Source organism: Poeciliopsis prolifica, unplaced genomic scaffold (genome assembly GCF_027474105.1).
Source record: "Poeciliopsis prolifica strain line A6 unplaced genomic scaffold, Auburn_PproV2 SCAFFOLD038, whole genome shotgun sequence".
Classification (NCBI taxonomy): Eukaryota; Metazoa; Chordata; class Actinopteri; order Cyprinodontiformes; family Poeciliidae; genus Poeciliopsis; species Poeciliopsis prolifica.
Window position 1 is genome coordinate 5,789,284 of NW_026562413.1, and position 15,435 is coordinate 5,804,718.

The 15,435-nt window shown below is 42.7% G+C and overlaps 1 protein-coding gene across 3 annotated transcripts; it reads left to right on the forward strand.

Annotated features, from left to right (window-relative positions):
* The first annotated feature begins 539 nt into the window (after nucleotides 1-539).
* arpp21 (cAMP-regulated phosphoprotein, 21) lies at nucleotides 540-13,890 on the forward strand. Of its 3 annotated transcripts, XM_055053782.1 has the most exons (21): nucleotides 541-771; nucleotides 5,664-5,861; nucleotides 6,011-6,174; nucleotides 6,286-6,436; nucleotides 6,554-6,592; nucleotides 6,693-6,758; nucleotides 6,847-6,958; nucleotides 7,085-7,223; nucleotides 7,479-7,616; nucleotides 7,705-7,801; nucleotides 7,895-7,990; nucleotides 8,111-8,148; nucleotides 8,238-8,294; nucleotides 9,494-9,681; nucleotides 10,176-10,313; nucleotides 10,391-10,488; nucleotides 11,414-11,488; nucleotides 11,567-11,716; nucleotides 11,801-11,894; nucleotides 13,167-13,273; nucleotides 13,368-13,890. In XM_055053782.1, exons 4-21 carry the CDS (start codon nucleotides 6,290-6,292, stop codon nucleotides 13,509-13,511), a joined length of 1,923 nt encoding a protein of 640 aa, XP_054909757.1. In that variant the 5' UTR covers nucleotides 541-771; nucleotides 5,664-5,861; nucleotides 6,011-6,174; nucleotides 6,286-6,289; the 3' UTR covers nucleotides 13,512-13,890. The 3 variants fall into 3 exon arrangements, with proteins under 3 accessions (XP_054909758.1, XP_054909757.1, XP_054909756.1); XM_055053783.1 differs by lacking the exon at nucleotides 5,664-5,861 and having other exon boundaries at nucleotides 540-771; nucleotides 13,170-13,273; XM_055053781.1 differs by lacking the exon at nucleotides 5,664-5,861.
* Nucleotides 13,891-15,435: the final 1,545 nt, after the last annotated feature.

Sequence of the window (15,435 nt, forward strand, 5' to 3'; positions counted from 1 at the left end):
TTTGATATTTTCATCATTAGAACGTCATGGTTGAAGAATCAAATGTATAGTTTTTTTAGCTCATATGAACTGTTTTAGCTACAGTGATTATTTGAACTGCTCAATAAGAAGTCAGGAGCCTCAGTGGAATATTAAGGACAAAAACCTGGATGTAAAAAAAAAAAAAAAAAGGTAGTTATCTATTTAACTGCTTGTACCTCATTAACTGATTGGCCACAAGCAACTCCGGAAACACAGGTAAAAATGAATGAACTGTTAATTGATTAATGAGGGACCGAATGAGAACTTAAGACGTTTTTTAAAAAACCATGTCGCGCGACTTTATGCTGCTGGATTCAAATACAAAGTCGCTTTTTCTGTTCGAAAAGTAACAAAATAAAACAAGTTTGGGGGAGGAAAAAGAGCTGATAAATGGTAAGCAGTATCAAACAGTGAGCTAAAGGCCTGAAGGGTTAAATAAAGAGGTGAATGCAGGAAGACAGATGCGCAGAGAGGAGCTGGCTGTCAGGGCGCTCGTGCATTCCTAACGTGTGTGTATGTGTATGTGTGTGGGCGCGAGGCTCGGGGTTCAGAGCTGTCCTCCTCCTCCTCCTCCTCCTTTTCTTCCTCCTGCTGCTGCTTCTCCTCCCCCTGCCCCTCCTGCCTGCCTCCACGGAGACGAGCAAAAGGCTGGGGAGGAGCGACGGAGCCCTTCAGTCAACAGCCGCGGTGTGTACAGAAGCGGCGGTCGGCACCGGCTGCAGGAACCCGGCGGAGGAGCGTCACCTCACGGTAAGCTAACGGTCGATCCGTCGCCGCGACGAGGCAGACTAACGGTCACTCCGCTGGTGGGGGGGGGAGGGAGGAGGGTGGAAGAGAGGCGATGACATCGACGTTGCTCGCTTTCTTTTCAATTCTCTGGTCATTTTCTCTCGAGTTGTTTTAATTGGACAGGTATTTTTTATTTTATTTTAGCTGAAACTATGAAGTGACAGCGGAGGTCTGACTCCAGCTAGCGGAGTCTGTCTGTCTGTCTGTCTGTATTGTTCCGCTGAATGTGGTTTAAGTGTTATGTACCCTGAAAAAAGAAAGACGTGCCCTACTCTGAATCCTCTGCCTTTTTGAAGAAAAAAATAAAAAAACAAATAAATAAATATTATTCCAGATCAAGTGGAGAGTACATTGCATCAATGAGTATTTTCCGTTGGTGGGTTGAAGCCAGCTGTACATCCTTCACCCGCCCGAACAGCGCCGTGAAGTCCCGGAGCAGGAGGTCCGCTCCCTCCCCGGACCCGTGTAAAAATAGCCCGGCGTGTCAGCTCGGCTCAGTCTTGGTCACACCCGTACCCAAACACAGCCCGGAGGGATCGTTTCCCGAAAAGTAGACCACTTGTCCGTCTGGGTTATGCGAGTCAACAGGAAGCCGCAGCGGTGCCCACCTGTTCGTGTTAGCCGACCCCCTGCATCCTAAGAGTGAATGAGCCGCGCATGGGTTACCGACACAGGCCCAGGGGCGCAGACACTTGCAGAAACATCATATGTGTCTAAGAGAGAGAGAGATCTCAAAAGCTAAAAAGACATTAAAACCCTTTACTTGCTAAAGTTAAATATGAAAAGATCAAGATAAGATATAGTAGATGACAAAACTGACATAAACTTCAGTTAGAAGCACACTAAAATAGTTCAACTCTACAGAAAGGAGGCACAAAATCTGCATGAAAAGAACATGAAACTATCTTTTTTTCTGCTGCTGCTGCTGTTTAGTTTTGTATGTCTGAGCAGAGAGATTGTGATCTGTGACCCAGAGCTGCACAATGACAGAAAATGATCCAAGTGACATCATTACTTGCAATGCAATGAGTACAATGAGGCAGGGGATGATTTGAAAGCTGTGGCCACATAGTGAGAGTTTTATTACGACATTGGTTTGGAGGGAGCAGACAGTAGGAAGTGTGGTGCTGTGTGAATAAATCAATATTATATTCAACAAATTGATGCTTAATCTCCTTTCTGTTGAAATATTAATGACTAATATAAGAAAATTGCATATAATAATGTTTTGCCACTGCCCTTTGGTGATGCCACTGCAGTGGTCATTAAATCTATCTCTAATCTTTTTCATCTGAGACCATTTTAACCATCATCTGTCAGATGTGACCACCTACTGCCGCAACAACAGGCTGATTATGTCATCGACATGCCAATGAACAAACCTAATAATTCTGCACATTATGACTCTATCATCTACTTCTGAATATATGTTTTTTAGAGCTCAGATGTTTTTGCGAACTTCCCTTCTAAGCAACAGAAGCAGCAGCTCTTGCCACCCTGCTGAGTTGCCCTTACGTATATAGTCTGCGTTTTTTCCCTATCTGGGGTTTGAGTTCAGCTGCAGAGTAGCGCAGCTGTGGAAACCACAAGTCACCTTCACCTTCGTGATAAGACTGGTGCGGCTGGCCAGGTGCTGATGACAGGACAGTGTAACCTAAATCTCACATGTGCAACCTACTTTCTACTGGCTCTTTCGTCGTCTTAAAGTGCCGTGTGAGATAACGCGTTACCCTGCTGTGGGTTTGCAGCAAAAAGGAAATGAAAATGAAACCCATGCGGAGAAAATTCAAAAGGTGCACACACACACACACACACACACACACACACACACACACACACACACACACACACACACACACACACCGGCAAAACCGAAATTGAAATGATGACACAAAATGTATTGTGTCTTTCCCCCAATTAGAAGAAAGCCCATAAACTTTATGGGTCAGAGTTAGCCTTGAAATTCACAATTACTGTTTTGGAATCAATGTTTCCTAATGAGCTCCCTGGCTGAGGAGAAAAATAAAATAAAATCTTGTTTTAGATTCAGCCAGGCCCTTAGAGAGAAAACACTAAAAGCAGCCTCTTTGACTCGAGGCAGTAAGGATTTCTTGTTTTATTCGTTTCATGAGACGGAGTGGGATGATGACAAAGGAACCTGCAGTTGGCAAATATGGATATAAATATTTGGAAGTACAGAAGTTCAGGGTGACAAATCTAAGCAGCCAAGCTACAGTGGTAAACAATGAAAGCAATATGCCATTGAGAGGTAGATTTTTTTTTTAGGGGGTTTAATTACAAAAAGGATTGCAGCAGGTTTAGGAAGCTTAAAGCAGCTCTTGGATATGTTTCCCCGTCCTGCCTGCATGCAGTGTAGATGAGCCGGAAAGCTTTTGGCCGGAGAAAAAAGGTTTCCCGGTGGGCGAGTGGCTCCGAGGCTTCAGAGCTTCGGAGAGAGCAGCAGATGGATGATGATGTAGCGGGAACTGGTGCTCCCTGCCTCCCGCCGCCATCCGTCACACGCTAATGATCGTGTCACACCTTCTCCCCGGGCGGCCGGCCACTTCTGCAGCGCTCAGCTCAAAAACCGGTGGCTGCGCTCTAATCCCCTCTTCACTGCCGTCGGCTGAAAAGCCTGGAAGCGGGAGTGTCGCTGTGAGCCTCTCCATCACCAATTCCTCACTTTTTCCTCCTTCCTCCATCGCCTCTTTTCATTCCTGTTTCACCTTTAAAGCCCCTGCAAAACACTCTCTTCATCTTTTCCCATCTTATTCATCTGCTCCATACCCTTCCTCCTCATGTCTTTCTTCATGTCATCTCTTATTGGTGTAAATTCACAGGCATAATCCAGCCCCCTCCTGCTTTACATCCAGATTCTCTTTGATCGTCTTAATTAAAGGAGATGTGTTGATTCTCCACACCCCCCCTCGCTTTGTGAGGTCTGGGGTCAGGGTTGACCACAGGGCAGCAGCGTTCATGGAGCTGGTGTGTGTTTGGCTGATGGACAGCTCAGCAAGAACTTGCCAGCAGCACATTAGGGAGCCTGCCAACCTTATTATGTCCTTCTGGACTGTTTATACAACTCTCAACCATTTCCTCTTTACACAGGCTGCAGTAGACCGCCACACAAAGCCAGATTTGGATCTTTATTAGTCTTTTGTTAACTGTCAAACTCCACCAGCGAGAGGGCATACAGGAGCTCCCATTGGTTATCGCTTTGATTAATCTATCCAATCAGGTCAAATTCAGAAAAAAAAATCGACTTTTTTTTTCACTGTTTATTCAACTTATCAATACTAAGAATTCCCACAGTGTTTGGTCTATAAATCCATTAGTCAGCAACAAGTATACTGATACTACTTCAGGTAGATAAACTTAAATTTGAGATGTACATTGTTAATTTTCTGCTGGATTCAAAAGTATTTGTCAGTGAACCTTCACACCATCTTTTCTATTTTAAGTAGAAAAAGAGCAATAGAATTAGTCCGAATCGGGATTAGCTGGACACTCTTGTCCAATTAAATCCTGATTACTCCGTCTCTGTGTGAATTTTTGTTAGCATCTTGTTCACCGGGAAATTTCAGGTGCAGAAACACGGGGATCTTAGTGGTCTTTGCTTTGATTTCTGGTTTATAGAATAGACGCACAGAGATCAGAATGGCTGGTAAAATACTGATTAATCTTTTCTTTTTTTTTTTTTGAATGTCTTATTATTTTCCTATCTTGAGTATATTACAACGTTATAGAAAACTTGGTTTATTTTAGTAACTTGATTCACTAAATATTATTCAAATTATTCACAGAGTGATGTTTTCAAGCCTTTATTTCTGTTAATTATAACCTTTTTCTTACAGCTGAAAAAAAATGTGACATTTAATTTCCTAGAATATTACATCTGACCACTAAAAACATTTTTAATATAGAAATGTGGGCATAATGAAAAGTATGTTTAAGGCTGTTATTTTCAAAAGATACTTTCAGTGTAACAAATGATCCTCATTGGAGCGCATATTCTAATTTATTAAATACGGCTGAATTTAATACAGTCATTATATCTAGCTAATAACAGTTTTGGGTTTTGTTTGCTCTATTTGATTTTTTTTCCAATTCAAGACCATAATAAATAAGAGATGAAAAATGTGGTGCAGGTTCTTTGATCAAAAAGGTAGTTTTAAATCCGAGTAGATAGCCCCATTTATTGAACAATCTACATTTCAAAAATCATTATCTAATGTTTTGGATGTCTTTATAGACCAATAATGGCGGCAATTCTTAGTTTTAATGTATTTATTGAACAGGTGGGAAAAGCACCAGTTTTCAACGTTTGACCCACTGATCACCATCTGAAAAATTATTTGATTCCCGTGTGTGGCTGATTAGTTGGTGCAACTGCGAGGAATTTCTTCTCGATTGTAAAAGGTTGGATTATACATAATGTATGTTTACACAACAGTCCTACAGCCAATCCCTTTTCTAATGTAAATTTTTAGACCACCACATGCCGAGATTTCAATGTCAGTGATATTTTTTATTTATGCCGCACCGAGATGCCAATGGGAAGTAAACTGCATTCAGCTGTTAAATAGTCATGTTGTGGGACTCAGCATCCTCTCAGCTCGTTATTCCCTCTCAGGTGTTGCAGGCCGAAGCGTCCCCTGGAGCGGCGTGTTACAGCAGACTGCGCCCGCTTTAGAAAAGATGCCGGAATGCTGCCTCCTTTGTGTGTGCCTTGTGCGTCTTTCTCTGGTCCCCTCCGATCGTCTCGCCACAGGGATCAGGGATTCGGCTCGGCATTCTGGGAATATTAGCGTCGCCAGATCAGATGATGCTCTCTCTCTCTCTTTCCTCCACAGCTGCTGTTTCTAAGAAAAGCTCAAGGACGTGCTTTAAAACGCACTAGCACACCAACATACCATGCATGCGTGAGGCAGGTTTCACTTCCGAGCACAAGGCTCGTACGTGTGTGTTGAAGACGCAGAGTAAAACAATTTCTACTGGAAGACTGCAATTAGCCGTCAAGCCAGGAGAGCTTTCTGGAAGTGCCGACCGAGGTTCACACACAAACGAGCACAAGATTGCAGGCGGGCTTTCATGCTCCGGCTACCGTTTGAAACAAGCGTGCGGCGGCGTTTCTGTCATACAATAACTGCTGACAGTTTTTCCCCCCCCCTCTCTCTCTTATGTTTTCTGATTTCTTCAGGCTGTTTTCCATTGACCATTGAAGGGGGCCTGCCGAGAGGAGAACGTTCGTGAAGCTGAGCAGAGGCGGACGCGATAATTGCATTTCTTGCTGCCCTGTGGGAACATGGGATATATGACCCCATCATTCACTCGTAAGGCTCTCCAGTAAACAATTCCACACAGGTAGGGACGGAGTAAGAATCGAGCCAAAAATATCTCTTAAATGGAAATAAAAGGCACAAATGTGTCGTTACTTGGCTAAACAGGGCGTGTGGTTTTGTGTGTTTTTTTCAGAAGGATGACGGAGGCGGTCGTAGAGAGTGCAGATGTCCTTGCAAAACCCTGTGACACAAAAAGCCACCCCTCCCTGTCGCCATGTCTACCCCTCTGCAGTCAGAAGGGGGTTGGGGAGTGTCACAGTGACATTAAGAAGCTCCAGCAGCAGGTGAGTGACATTTAACATACACATTCTGCTAATTAACAACACCGATATGATTCATCTTTCTCCCTAACACCACTCATTTTACGAGGTACTGGTAATAAATTGTTCCCTCGCCCGCAGGAACACTGTAACCAGGTGATACCAAAGAAAAAATTCAAGGTAAGCTAAAGTTGCGCCTCCTCTCATTATTCATTTTTACTGGGATATCGATTGCAGTGGGCCCTATGAATTTGTAATAATGCTTGTGTATGTGTTTCAGCCCAAAGGAAAGTTGGTGCGCAGCATGGCGTTTAGCGAGGACTCCTCCCCGTTTGAAGAAACCAAGGTAGGAGACGTACACATTTCATAATCTTGCGCCCCCTTTGCAGCCTGATTGCGGTGCTCAAACTACTCTTTATTGTCTTCTGTTTCAGGCATCTCCAGACACAAAAATCCCATCCAGCTGCCATGACAACGAGAGGACTTCCAGTAGGGACGAGAAGCAGGAGAACAGCCCTGATCCAAAGAAACCACCGCTGTCTAAAGGTGTGTGTGTGAGACAGACGAAGATGAAGTGGCAGCAAATAAATTTGTAAACGTAATCGAATGGGATAATTAATGTGGGCACTTATTATTGCAACATAAGAGTTTGTGTTGTTCCATGTCTCTCAGAGTCCAGCGTGGAGTACACCGACTCAACAGGCACAGATCTGGACCAGTTTATTGAGGACACCCTCAACAGCAACCCCAGAGACCGTCTGACACTGCTGAAACTGGAGCAGGACATGACTGATTTCATCTTCAGCAGTAGGTGAGTCCATGTGAAGCAGCGTGTGTTTCTGTGTCTCTGTTTAACGCACAGGTAGAGGTTCTACAAATCTTTAAATAAAACTACGATTCTCCTTTAATCAAGCACCAAATTGTAAACAACCCACGTTATCACTAACTAAACGTGTAATTAAGTAAAAAGCAAACCTAGGCACAACTTATTGATCAGTTTTTGGGGGTGGTGCAGCAACTCTGCACCACCTCTAGTAGTTCATCTCCATCCTCCTCTTTCTCTCAGTTCCTTTAAGAAGTTCCCTCAAATGTCATCCTACCACCGCATGCTGGTCCATCGGGTGGCGGCCTACTTTGGCATGGAGCACAATGTGGACCACACAGGCAAATCGGTCATCATCAACAGGACAAGCAACACCCGCATGTAAGCCCTAATAATCCATCTGTGTGTGTCCCTGTGGCCACTTACGTATCAGTGTGAACTGATCTATTTGAATACTTGTCTACTTTAGACCGGATCAGCGCTTCTCAGACATGGTTCACAAGGACAAGACCGAAGACACCCTCCCTCTGAAAATACTATTAAAGAGGGACAATTCGGACGACCAGGTCTGACTTTGTTCTTGGAAATGATCTTCAAAGCCAACATTGATCGCAGTCTGTCCTTGACCTCTTTCTCCGCCTCCCCCCTTTCCCAAACAGGGCCGCCACCACCCTTTACGCGAGAGGCAAAGTAAGTCAATGGAGGAGAGAGAAGAAGAGTACCAAAAGGCACGAGAACGAATCTTCAACAAAGAGGTGAGAGAAAGAGACCGAGACGAACTAAACAGGACACGACAAAAAAAAAAAAAAAAAAAAAAACCTGGAATGTACTGGAGTTAATTTCTCCTCTGCGCCTCTTTTTTTATATCACTGCAGCAACTCTGCACTCAGGAGGGCGGCCATGCAGAAAGCAGGTAACCTTGCCTGAGGTGTATATTTTCCATGTAACTTTCAGCATATTATATTTAGATGAGGACATTAATATACACCTATGTGCATGCAGGGATGTGGAGGAGTACAATTCATACGTGGAGACCCAGAGGAAAAGACAGCTCTTCAGGTAAAGCGCTCGCTGCAAACATGCAGCCATTTATCATCTTAATCTGGTCAGCCTGGCTGGCAAAGGGCTTTTCAGAATCTGCAGCAAGAGCTAGATCTTATTTTATTCCTTTGTGTCAGTGTCGAAGATTCTTGGAAGTACATAAAGTCTTTAAAATGTTCGTGAGTTAATGATTGATGGCCTGATCCCCTTAGTAGATGCTGCATACAGGCAGACATTCACAGAGAAACGGGCTGCTGACTGGAATCAGACCATTTTCAGCTCGATCAGCCCTGACTGGTTACTGGCTGGCTGGAAACGGAAAAATATATATTTTTTTCCAATCAGCAAGTGAGACTCCTCATAGGAAAAATTCTTACTGCGTAAAGGAGGCTCTAAGGTCCCAGTTTAGACCTGGTCATTTTTAAAATGAAATGTCAATTAAAGGTGGTCATTATTTTTTCAGTATTGCTACTTCTTTTTCTCTTTTGAAGATTGTTTCTGTTAAAAACAGAAATCGCTCACGGACGATTTTTACTAGGAGACATTTCTGCAATGCTGCCATGAGGAGGAATATGTCAGCAGGTGATTCTTAAATGTGCCGTTGGACAGATTGTGCAGATACGAGTGTCGCGTTGAGAACAACTTTCTTCAAACTCCTCTGAAGGTGGTCTGAAAACCGTCTTCAGTGAATACGTTCTCGTCATGCTCACTTCAGATCACATGAACGGGCCAAGGTTAGCAATTTTCAGGATCAGTGAGGTGCTACAACATGAAGCCAGAGGATTTCTTGAGATTTAATAAACCGTCTAAAAAGAAACTGTTTTCCACATGTCCAGATATACCTATGGAGTTTGAGAAAGAGAGCAAGATTTTCAGCTGATAGCAGGAAGGCTGATTAGAAAACAAAATATTTGCTCATGTTTTCACTTTGTTATGGAGTATCCTGGATTTGAACGTTTGGCAGCTTTTTGTAAATCTCTTGACTGCTGTTTTAGAAATGCATTAATAAAAGATGCTCAAATGTGTCCATAAACAAATGTCATTTTTAAATCTTACAATTTGTTTTGCTGTAGCTGCTCTCTCACATTGCAACTTTGCCTCAACTAACAGAAATAACATTTTTTTATTATTAACAATACCTCCCATTACTACCAAGAAATCCAAATGATCCAAGATCTGATCGGTTTTGATGAGAATGTCTCCTGACTGCCTTGCAGGAAAAGCCGTGCCAACTCGAGCTCCAGCTGGACGGGCAGCAGCAAGCAGAGCAGCATCGAGACCGACTATTGCTATAGCAACGACCCCCCACCTTGGAGCAGCACAGATTCAGACTCGTCCTTTCAGTGGACGAGTCCAGCGGTCAAAGCCCACCAGCCTTCCGGTCAGAGCTGGGACACACGATCAGGTGCGTTTTTATTTCAAACTTCCAAGAAGAAGAAGAAGAAGAAAAAAAACATCACTTTGTAACTTTTCAGCACTTATCGCTCATCTCAGTGAGGCGTAAACTCAGTCATCAAAGGTGAGGAGCTTCACTCCTCCACACCTGTACACACGGAAAGAGAGGCGCAGGCTTCGTCACCATCACGTGTGCCCAAGTGGGGCTCGCAGTTTATAAATTATCAGCTTTTACTCAGCAGCGCCTAATTAACAAAAAGTCGAAGTTCAGGTGTGAAAATTAAACTCCGATCTACAAATCTTCACACCAGAGCTGTAAATTTTCGCACAACACCTCCAGTCTTCCTCACACATTCAGGAGAGGGAATAGAAACGTCATCACTGCGGAAGAGGTTGTTTTTAGCACAACCTCTCTTTTCTTTTCTTTTTTTTTTTTTAAAATAATTGTGAGAAAACTTCTGTTCGTCTTACATTCTCCTGCATGCCTCTCTTCATCTCCGTCAGGCTCCATCTCACTGTACAGACTGCCAGCCTCCTGCGCTCATCCGTCTCCGCCTCCTCCCATCACCGAGGAGCGGGTCCACAGCTACGTCACGGAGAACGGCATTCCACCAGGGAGCATACTCGTGAACCCTCTTACTGGTACGTGACACACACACATCGCACCGTTCTGTCAACACCAAGTTCGCGTTCATCATGTTCAACCTTTAACCCCAAAGGGCAACCTTTCCTGAACCCTGATGGAAGCCCTGCTGTGTACAACCCGCCAGATAGCCAGCAGCCAATCAGTAGCCAGACTTTCCCGCCTCAGCAGCAGGTGACACACGTTACTGGGCTTTTCTTCCACACACTTTTATCCAGACCCAACCTATAAAATACTAAAGTTCTCCATAAATTTATTAAAGAGATTTCTAGAGCAGGCTGGCTTTAGAAACGGACACGGCATATCAGGATGGGAAATATGGCCTAGAAATGTTTTGCAACTACTTTTCTGACTCATAAATCTGGAAAACACTGATATTATACACGACACACTGCAAAAACATGAACTCTTACAAGTATTATTTGTCTAGTTTCTACTGCAAATATCTTTGCACATCTGGAATAAAACAAAAATAAACTACAAGTAACGTTTCAGCACAATATGTGAGTTTTTGTTAGGTCAATAATTCCTTAATATTGATGAAAAGGGACTAGTTATACATGCTAAATAATCTGCCAGTGGAACAAGACATTTTTCCCATCATTTTTTTTGTTATGAGAAAAACATGACATTATGAGTTTTTATTAGAAAACCCAGCTGTGTCAGAAATATATTTCTCCCACATTATGTTATAAAGTGGGAAAAGTGTCGTGTTCCACTAGCTGATTATTTAATTTACAATTTGTTCCTTTTTATCAATAATAAGATAGTATTTCCTGAAAAGCTTCTGCAATGTGTTGCAATTTATTTTTGCCCTAGAAACTAAACCAAAAATACTCGGATTGTGTTTTTGCAGTGGACACAATCTCAACCTTCCAAAGTTCTTTGACCCTGACCTTCGGTTTAAAATATTAAAAACTGAAGTTTTCCATGAATTTATTAAAAAAAAGATTCTTATAGGCATTGGGATGGGAAATGGGGTAGAGAAATGTTTTTGCAACAATTTTTTTGTCGTACCTGGAAAACACTGATGTCACACATGCCAGACACGCTCGCACTGACGGGCTCATGTTTATCTGTGTCTCCATCCGTCTCTCAGGTGGTTCAGTACTCGTCTGTCTCTTACTCAGCTCCCCAGATGTTACCCGTCACCCCCTCACAGCCATACTCGACAGTATGTATCACTGAGTGACCCACTGCGTGCGTCTGTGTGTGTCTGTGTGTACTGACCTCCTTTCTCTGGACTTGACAGGTTGAAGATCTCTCCTCACAGTTTGCTCACGTGACAGTGAGCTGCCCGTCCACAGGAGACAGCGCTCCCATCTACCCTCCCAGTCAGGGTTACATCTATGCAGCTCCTGCCCCTCCTAACCTGCCCAACTACTGCCAGCCCTCACCGCAGGTAAAGGCAAACACCTTTTCTGCCTTGTATATTTCACTTTAGACTCAGAAACGAATATTCAGCCGCACTAATGTCGTCCAATAGGTGCCTGTGTACGTTTACCCTACCTCAGCCCAGCCTGGATTCAGGCCCACTTCGCCCTCCCAACATGTCCGCAGCTCAGCAGCACAACCAGCAGGTTCTCCCTCTTTCTTTCTTGTCTGATTTTCTTGTTTTGTTTTGGTGGAAGAGCAAACTGCAGCAGTAGAGGAGGGGGCCGTTACACTGTCAGAGATGTAGTCTGAGGGTCTCACAGTGAACCGGTCTCTTTTCCTGCTGTTCCCTTTCATCAGAGAGGACACGATTCAACCTCCTGATCCCTGCTGGTTGAATACTTTACCAGCTTTTTTTGTTTTCATTCAGTGTTAATTGTTTGAAGAAAATGTGAAGCAGAAGATCTTACGATGTTACGAAGATGAAGGTCTTATAAAAAATGTCTTACGTTTTAAAGCATCACAGTCCTTGTAATGAAATGCTAAAGAAACTATGAGAGTGACCAAAGTTTTGTCTATGATTATTATAACTAAGTTGTTGCACACTGGCTGTCAGCTGGCTGAAAGAAGGCCACTGCGCTTACAAGTGAACCAGATTCGACTGCTTGAAGAAACCTTCGGTCCTCAAAAACGATGCTGAAACACGAAGTTCCTTAAAATCAAGACTTAAAACAAACTTGCTTGGAGTTGCTTTTGATTAATTATAACTGGAACATTGATCAATATATTTAATCATTTTGACAATGGCATTTGACTAAGTGTAATGTTTATAGCTTTTTGCATAGTTGCTGTACAATGTTTTTAATGGTGTAAAGCACTTTGAACTGCCTTGTTGCTGAAATGTGCTACACAAATGAAATTGACAAAGCAAAAAAAAAATCACTATTTTCAAGATAATGCTATTTCAGATGTACAGTTGGCAAACTGCATGGAGAATACTTTAAGTAGCTGACTATAGGATAAATATTAACTTATTTTAAAAAGTGCATTATTTTTGGACAGTAGTCACAAAAAAGACAAAACATATTGAGTGAAGGTAAAAGTAATTACGCAGACAGAATACGTTCAAGTAAATTTAAATATGCAATGATGTCTAAATAGCGTTATAAATAGACAATACTTGTCACTTTAGAAAAAGGAATGCAGCAAAAATATTCTAAGTAATTGAAACCTACCACCAAATAATGTGACTAATAATTATTGTTTTTTTTTTATTTCAGCATAAAAGGCAGTAATTTCTGCTAAACCTTTTATACATTCAAACATTTATATGTAATAATCATAAAAGCCCAACTCATTATATGTTAAGAAAAATTTCAAAACATTTGTGTTGCCCACTGTTTTTTATATGTGTATGTTTTTTTCATCTCTGTGATGAAATCAGCTCCTAATAATCCCAGTGGTTCGTCTGTGTGCAGCAGGTTACCCCCCTGCTGTGAGGGTGCAGCAGTCTTCCCACACCCAGCCTCAGCCTGTGCTGGGCACGTACACACCAGTTGCCTCCCACCAGTGTAGCATGGTTCAGGTAACTTCCTGTCTCACCCCACTGACTCGTCCATTTGCTCTAACACAACATGTGAAATGATCTGCCCTAACGTCGCGTGTCTTGCCCCCTGCAGGGAGGCGCTTCGGTGCCCTTTCCTCAAAGCAAAGCTGGGCCTGGGGGAGTTGGAGACGCGGGGTATTGCTGCGTGGTTCCCCCACCTCCTCATCACAGTAGCTGCACCAACCTCAGAGCACCTGCTTGGAACATGCAGTATTGATGGCGTGACGATACCTTATTTCCTGTTTTAAGTCACACGCTCGCACAAGTCTGCCGCCCCCACCCCAAACCTTTTTTTTTCTTTTTTTCAATGCAAATGAATTTTTCCTCACTCCCTCACCTTCACCCTCTTTCCCCCTGACGGTGTGGGTTTGCTGTTCCCACACTCAAACATTGCCTCGCTCACAGAGATAAATGTTCCACTGTACCAAAGCTTAGTAGAATATATAAGAGCTGCTGTACTGAATGCATAATTTATATACACAAATGGAGTTTTATATTGTTATTAAATTATATATATATATATTGTGTTTTAAGGAAATGCACTGTGTGAAGAGAATAAAGTGCCATGGTTTGACTGATGAGGTCACATGTCTGCATCACCCAGCCTCTGTGTTTCCTCTGAACCCGATGCTGATGTCATTGACAGTACAGAGAGCTGTGATGAGAGGAAATATTACAGGAAGATGCCCTCTGCTGCAGCAGAACCTTTTCTGTGGCGAAAAGCTAATGGCAATCTGAAGATTAAAGAAACGGGCTGTTTGTAGGAAATCAATTCATCATTGTCTGACGAGCAAAATACTTGTGTGATCCTGCGTAGTCAGCCAAAGGAATAATGGGTTTATTATGAGGCAGAACAAGAGAACAGACAAAAACTAATGATGCTTTTACACTTAAAAGTGGCAGCAGAGAGGAAGAAAGTCTCCATTAACTGGTCTTCTGTAGGACTTCAGCACCCCCTGGTGTTCAGTAGTGAGCATTGCTTTGATTAACTTTTTGACTGCAGAACTGCCAGGTTGGCAAACAGAGTAAAAATGCACAAAACTTTCTACGGTGGTTAAAAGTCTAAATTTATGTCATTTTGGCTTTCGACTTAAAAAATACTTGCTGTAATCAGTAGGTACATGATTTTAATACTTTTGATAGAAAAAGATAACCTAACAACATATGCAGCTGGTCGGCATCCAGTTTATGATTAATGGCTGTATTTTTCACTCCTGGGAATATTTTAAAATATCTAAATTTGTTTCCAGAAAAATTGAGAAAACTTTGTCTATGGATACCAGTGAAAGTGCTGCAATAACCAAAGACTTCAAACTGGAGTTACACAATATGTCTAATATCTCAGGCATTCAGTGACAGATTTAGCTTTCACTTCCACATCACATTACAATCATTAGGAGGCGAGATGCTAAGGCTCAGGGAAAATTGAGAGAGTGTTAATCAAAGTCGAGGAAAGTTCTGGAAAATTTCCAGAGGTGAAAAACCTCAACTTTCTGAAACATCTCTTGATTTCTGAAACTTATAAAATATGTGAGCATTACGCAAAAGCCTTTCAGTGCAGGGGGGAACTTGAGAAGTCTTTGGATAAATGGTTAGAAAGCAAAGCAAAAAACAAACATGTCAAGTTTTTTTTTACTACCAAACACCATCTGTCTCAAACCATTTTCCTCTTCAAGGAGAAAGCACAGGTGCAACTAACAACATTAGTGACAACTCTGCTGTACTCTAAGTTTCTCTGCTAAATCATGACAGTGGGGGAAAAAAGCCAGCAGGCACCGATCCTGCAGCCGAGGCGGCTAAATGAAATTCAACCATCACTAACTTTATTTACACTGGCGTTTGTTTTCCTGCTGAACATCCACCCGAGCTGATCAGAACCCGGCAAAGTTCTTCCAAAATCCAATTAGCTCTTTCACAGACATGCAGGACTGTGTCATTACGCCAAAACAGTCGCTTTTAAGTCTTCAGGCAAGCTTCGTTTTGCTCTGCCGCAATAAACCCGCGCTCTCTGTCAACCGAGCGACGAATCCTGATGCGCTATTGTTTCAAACGCTGCGTAATTCATTTTGTTCCCTGCGTGATTCATAATCTCCGCTTCAAATCCAATGAAACATATCCATCACCCACACGAGCCCTTCAAA

Excerpts from the sequence above, each read along its gene's own strand:
- arpp21 (XM_055053782.1), top strand. The coding sequence starts at position 6,290 with ATGACGGAGGCGGTCGTAGAGAGTGCAGATGTCCTTGCAAAACCCTGT. Across the intron at positions 6,437-6,553 it reads TTAAGAAGCTCCAGCAGCAG|GAACACTGTAACCAGGTGAT; the intron begins GTGAGTGACATT and ends CCTCGCCCGCAG. Across the intron at positions 10,489-11,413 it reads CTTTCCCGCCTCAGCAGCAG|GTGGTTCAGTACTCGTCTGT; the intron begins GTGACACACGTT and ends TCCGTCTCTCAG.